Below are 5933 nucleotides of genomic sequence, written 5' to 3'. Positions count from 1 at the left end.
TCTTGTTTTACCAGGAAATTCCTGAGTGAATTAAACTGATGTCATGAACAGCATTATGAAGACAGATTTCCTTCAGGATATGAGCACAGATATCTCAGGCCAACATGTTTATACGAGCGCAGCATAACTCTATAATATCTCAAACACATCCAGACGTATTCTAGCTGAACTCTTTCGAAACACGGCGATAAACATGAGTTTGTGATAAATCTCTGAGTTTCTGGCCGTGACTCAGGCCGTTGCGACACTCGTTTCGACAGCTAGGCGTGTGCAGACTCGCACTGAAACACCTTTAAAGGCACAGGCCACACTAAAGCCAGCATTCTCTCAGTTTACTTTGAATAAATGAATTCCTTTCACTTTAAATTCTGAAGAAAAAAATGGAAATGAATTGTGATTTATGATGTCAAGCCCAAAAATAGTTGCAGTTAAAATGCAACAACAAAAAACCCCTGGAAGTTTCATAAAGTGATGATCAGATGTCATATCATAACTTAACTGAGTTATTGCTCAGTTATTGTATATTCACTTGAAGAATAAGCCTGTAATTGATTGCAACATTTACTCTGTTATTTTCCTGTTAATTAATGTGAGGCTGCTTTGACACAGTTTGTGTTGTCCACACACCACTACTGTTGTGACACATAAGGAAAACAATCATGTTTTGGTAAATTATAATTATGACATAATTTTGACGTTTAATGTCATAATTTCGACTTTTCATCTCATTATTTGTCGTAACTGTATCTGTATCATGCTTTTTGTCCAAATTTCGACTTGCCATGTCATAATTATAATTTAATACGTCATCATTTCTTTCTATGTCATAATTACAACTTTTTATTGAACAATTTCGACTGTTTAAGCTCATAATTAAGTATGGATGTCACAATTCTGACTTTTTATGTCATAATTATGACTTCAAATCATAGTTTCTGTTATATGGACATGGACTTAAGTGTTTGTCATAATTTTTACTTTCCTATCATATGATTTAGTCAGTATGTCCAAATTTCGACTTGCCATGTCATAATTATAATTTAGTACGTCATCATTTCTTTCTATGTCATATTACAACTTTTTTATTTAATAATTTCGCCTTTTTAACCTCATAATTAAGTATGTATGTCATAATTCGGACTTTTTATGTCATAATTATGACTTTTCGTGTCATAATTTCGATTATATGGACATAATGGACTTGATTTTTTTACATTCATCTCATATAATTTAGTATGTCATAATTTCAAATTGCGTAAAGCATTATTATTTTTTCCTTATTTGGCAGAAATGGAAATTCCATTCTGTGTAAATAAGTACCGTGACTGGACATCAACAAGTCATTGTTTGCGTGACTGTGCCTTTAAGAAGCGCTCGGCTGGTGACGTCAGCTCGTGACGCGCTGCGCACGGTGGGCAGGAAGAGTGCGCGCGGCGCGTGTGTGTGTGTATGTGTGTGTGAGAGAGAGAGAGAGAGAGAGCGAGCTGTGGAGAGAGAGGGAGGGAGAGAGAGAGATAGACGCATTGATCTCTCGCGGAGACACGGAACAAGCTCCAGCACGATGCGCTTCTGATGCGGAATCGAGCTCATTCTCACCGCAGAACACGCTTCGAGCAGGAGCACACGCGGCCGCGCGCCCGAACCCGGAGTTTGGACCAGATTCATGCGGATTGAGCCCAAAGCGGGTGCACGCGGCGCGTTTCAGACCAGAGAGAGAGAGAGCGCGCACGCACGCGCGACCGAGAGACCGTGCCCGTGCCCGTGCTGAAGGAGCCATGAGAGAATACAAAGTGGTCGTGTTGGGCTCCGGTGGCGTGGGAAAATCCGCGCTAACCGTGCAGTTCGTCACCGGATCCTTCATCGAGAAGTACGACCCGACGATAGAGGACTTTTACCGCAAGGAGATCGAGGTGGACTCGTCGCCGTCGGTTCTGGAGATCCTGGACACCGCCGGTACCGAGCAATTCGCCTCAATGCGAGACCTGTACATCAAGAACGGACAGGGCTTCATCCTCGTTTACAGTCTGGTGAACCAGCAGAGCTTCCAGGACATCAAGCCCATGCGGGACCAGATCATCCGGGTCAAGCGCTACGAGCGGGTTCCGATGATCCTGGTGGGGAATAAGGTGGACCTGGAGGGCGAGCGGGAGGTCTCCTCCGGGGAAGGCAAAGCCCTGGCGGACGAGTGGAACTGCCCGTTCATGGAGACCTCGGCTAAAAACAAGGGTTCTGTGGACGAGCTGTTCGCGGAGATCGTGCGGCAGATGAACTACGCGTCGACGCCCGGCGGAGGCGATCAGTGCTGCTCCTGCGTGATCCTCTAAACACGGGCGCCGTTGCTCGGTGCTTGTTCTCGTCTGTTGCCATGGTGAGTGAGAGAGAGCCTCGCGGCAGTAACGGCCAGAACCAACCGACGAACCAGCGAGCGCGCGAAGTTCGAAGACAAACGTCACAAACATTCAGTGTGGAACGCCGCGAGTCCACCACACATAAACACTGTCACGCGCGCGAGACGACAGTTCGAGATGCGGACTTTAAAAGTCGTAAAATTCAAAATTGTGGGAATTCATTGACATAAAAGACACAATGTCATCCTTTTATCTCATAATTGCGATATTTTTTAGTCTTAATATGCCAAGTGCGTTTTGTGTCATCGTTATTACTTAATCTCTCATTATTATGACTTTCAATTTCGATTTTGTCAAAATTACAACTTGGTATGTCAGTTTTGATTTTGAACATCATTTTGATACTTAGTGTCTCATAATTATGACTTAGTATGTCAATTTTGACTTTCGATTTCAATTACATGATTTAGTATGTCATAAGTATGAGACGCCAAAACTATGACTTGGTATGTCATAATAATGAAAAAAGTCAAAACTATGACTTGGTATGTCAAAATGTTGATTTAGTATGGCAATTTCAACATTTTATCTCCTAATTTTTGCTTTCGATCTCAGATGCGACTTTTTATCTCCTAATTTCGACTTATGTCATAATTAAGATTTACCAAAGTATGATTTTGTTCTTCTTATGTGGTGGAAATGGACGTCCGTATATTTACGGAGACAATTCGGGCAAAAAGGAAGATTCTGTCATGATTCGCTCACACTATCAACGCGTACGATGACAGAGTTGTCAGTTTTGTGTGAACTGTCCCTACCATGTCTTGCACACGACAAAAGAATATTAAACCAGTGTTTACATGACAGAATACTTGAATGTTCTGAGATTATATGAATATAGACAAACCAACACATTTGGCACTTGAGGGGTTTGTGAGTGTGTGTGTGTGTGTGGGGGGGGTTGTCGTCTGCAACACAGACCAGTGCTAGTAATTGTTTTTATTTTATCTTGGAGGTGTTGCAGGATTTCTGTTCTGTTGAGCTACGCGTCTCCTCACGAGGAAGAAGAAGATGAGGAAGAGGAGCCGTGGAATAGTGGATCACTCTTCAGGAATTCTGCGAAGATGTCATTGATGTCAACACAAGTGTCTTGCACTCTCAACTGGAACTTAAACCCCAAAAACGTGGACCTCTGAGACACACGGGAGGATCGACTCTGTTTGTTGTGAATCTTCTAAAGTATTGAAACCACTTCCTCCTCCCTGAGCGCTGCACGAGGACTTATTTACTGTTCTGACGCGAGGATCTTTACGTCACCGTCGCGTCGAGTGCCTTCCGAAAAGCTGAGTTTAGTGCCAACCTGCGAGGAGTCTCGGTGCGAGGACATCCACACACACACACACACACACACACACACACTTACGCTTGCTGATGGTTTCTGGGGCCGGACGACGCTTTAAAGGAACGTTGTTTTGAGTAAAAATCTTCTTGGCTTTCCTCCTCATGTACGACACAGGTACCGAAGCCCTCAGACTCAACGCCACAGACCACTGTCTCCAGACCAGTTTTGAATCAGATCTGTTTTGTTTTTAACAAATGTGATGTACCATTGAAATTCTAATCTGATTGTACGTTTAATTTCAGACTAGCGTTTTAACAGCTGTCTGATTGTTTTAAAGAGACTTTTAATACATGCATTTTTAAAAAACATCCTCATGCACCGTGTGTTGTTTGCCCTCCTCTCAGTCCGTGGTGAGAATGAACGAATGCAAACCTCGTAACCCTAATCACGCATCGTTTGATTGACGGGTCCGATCTCTAGGGACGGACCGTGTTTAATGCACTGTGGTGATCCTGTAAACACGTACGGTGTTGGGATGGGTCTGGGAATGAAGGTTGCAGTGCTGGGTCATGTGACTCGAGGGCCTGAAAGACACACTCCTCTTGTAAAACACATGCCGGGAATGTTTGGTCAGGGTTTAGAAATAGCATGTTGAACATCACATAATTACACGTGTGTGAAGTATCGCTGTGCTCCATTCCTGCGTCCCACACGGGTTACTGTACGGGTTACTGTACGGTCCACTGAGCCGGGCGCCGGTGGCCTCGCTGGGGCTCATTTGTACTTTCAGAAACATTGGTCACACTTTACAGTATTAAGGTTCAATAGTTACAGCATTTACTAACAATGAGCTCTGAGAGTATTTATTAATCTGTGTTTATGTTAGTTCACAGAGCATTAATAATGTTAACTAATACAACCTTTGATTTTAATAACGTATTCATATTGACATGAATATTAACTGAAGCTGCAGAAGTATTGTTCATTCTTAGTTCATGTTAATTAATGAGCCTTATTGTAAAGTGTTTCTGAAACATGTTGTTGGTCAGTTCACGTTAACTTTGCTGCTGTCGTCCTTCTCTCGCCCTCGTCTCCTCCTGAACGAGGTTATTAAACGGTTTTGGACCCCATTGCCTCCCAGACCCAGAGACAGACCCAGACCCAAAGACAGAGACAGAGACAGACCCAGAGACAGACCCAGACCCAGACCCAGAGACAGACCCAGACCCAGAGACAGAGACAGACCCAGACCCAGAGACAGACCCAGAGACAGACCCAGAGACAGACCCAGACCCAGACCCAGAGACAGACCCAGAGACAGACCCAGACCCAGCCCCAGCCCCAGAGACAGACCCAGACCCAGAGACAGACCCAGACCCAGAGACAGACCCAGACCCAGAGACAGAGACAGACCCAGAGACAGACCCAGACCCAGACCCAGAGACAGACCCAGAGACAGACCCAGACCCTGAGACAGACCCAGACCCTGAGACAGACCCAGACCCAGACCCAGACCCAGAGACAGACCCAGACCCAGAGACAGACCCAGACCCAGAGACAGACCCAGAGACAGACCCAGACCCAGAGACAGACCCAGACCCAGAGACAGACCCAGACCCAGACCCAGAGACAGACCCAGACCCAGAGACAGACCCAGACCCAGACCCAGACCCAGACCCAGAGACAGACCCAGACCCAGACCCAGAGACAGAGACAGACCCAGACCCAGACCCAGACCCAGAGACAGACCCAGACCCAGACCCAGCCACAGGCATGATGAGGGCGAGTGAACTGAACATCTGCATGAACGATCCCTGTAACCCTGATGCGATGTTGACATGTTTAAAGCAGAGGAAGTTCAGAACGAACACTTTCCTCCTCGTTCTCTCTCTCCAGCGCCTCTCGGCGGGTCGAGTTTCACTTCCCGATGCGTGTGTGTGTGTGTGTGTGTGCGCGCTTGTGTTGAAGTGTTTGAGTCACGGATCAGCTGATCTGTGGTCAGTTTGTGCCGTCACAGGTCTTCTGGTGTCAGAGTCATGTGACCTGAGATGTGCTTCTCTGTTTAAAGGGCCGCAGTGTGTGTGTGTGTGTGTGTGTGTGTGTGTGTGTGTGTGTTGCAGGAAGCTGCTTCTGAATGACAGTGACTGGCCAAGCCTGTAAAACCAGCACAAACATGCACATATTTCCAGTCTGATCGCCTGTGGATCTGTGGAGCTCTCTTGTGTGTTGGTGTGTGTGTGTGT

At 45.7% G+C, this 5933-nt stretch overlaps 1 protein-coding gene across 1 annotated transcript; it reads left to right on the top strand.

The window, feature by feature from the left end:
• Positions 1-1400: 1400 nt before the first annotated feature.
• rap2b (RAP2B, member of RAS oncogene family) lies at positions 1401-4058 on the top strand. Its single transcript, XM_084408482.1, has 2 exons — positions 1401-2368; positions 3364-4058. The coding sequence occupies exon 1, from the start codon at positions 1776-1778 to the stop codon at positions 2322-2324; it is 549 nt and encodes a 182-aa protein (XP_084264608.1). The 5' UTR covers positions 1401-1775; the 3' UTR covers positions 2325-2368; positions 3364-4058.
• Positions 4059-5933: the final 1875 nt, after the last annotated feature.

Source organism: Rutilus rutilus (assembly GCF_951802725.1).
Source record: "Rutilus rutilus genome assembly, chromosome: 5".
In the NCBI taxonomy this organism is placed as follows: Eukaryota; Metazoa; Chordata; class Actinopteri; order Cypriniformes; family Leuciscidae; genus Rutilus; species Rutilus rutilus.
This window is presented reverse-complemented; position numbering and strand designations above follow the sequence as displayed.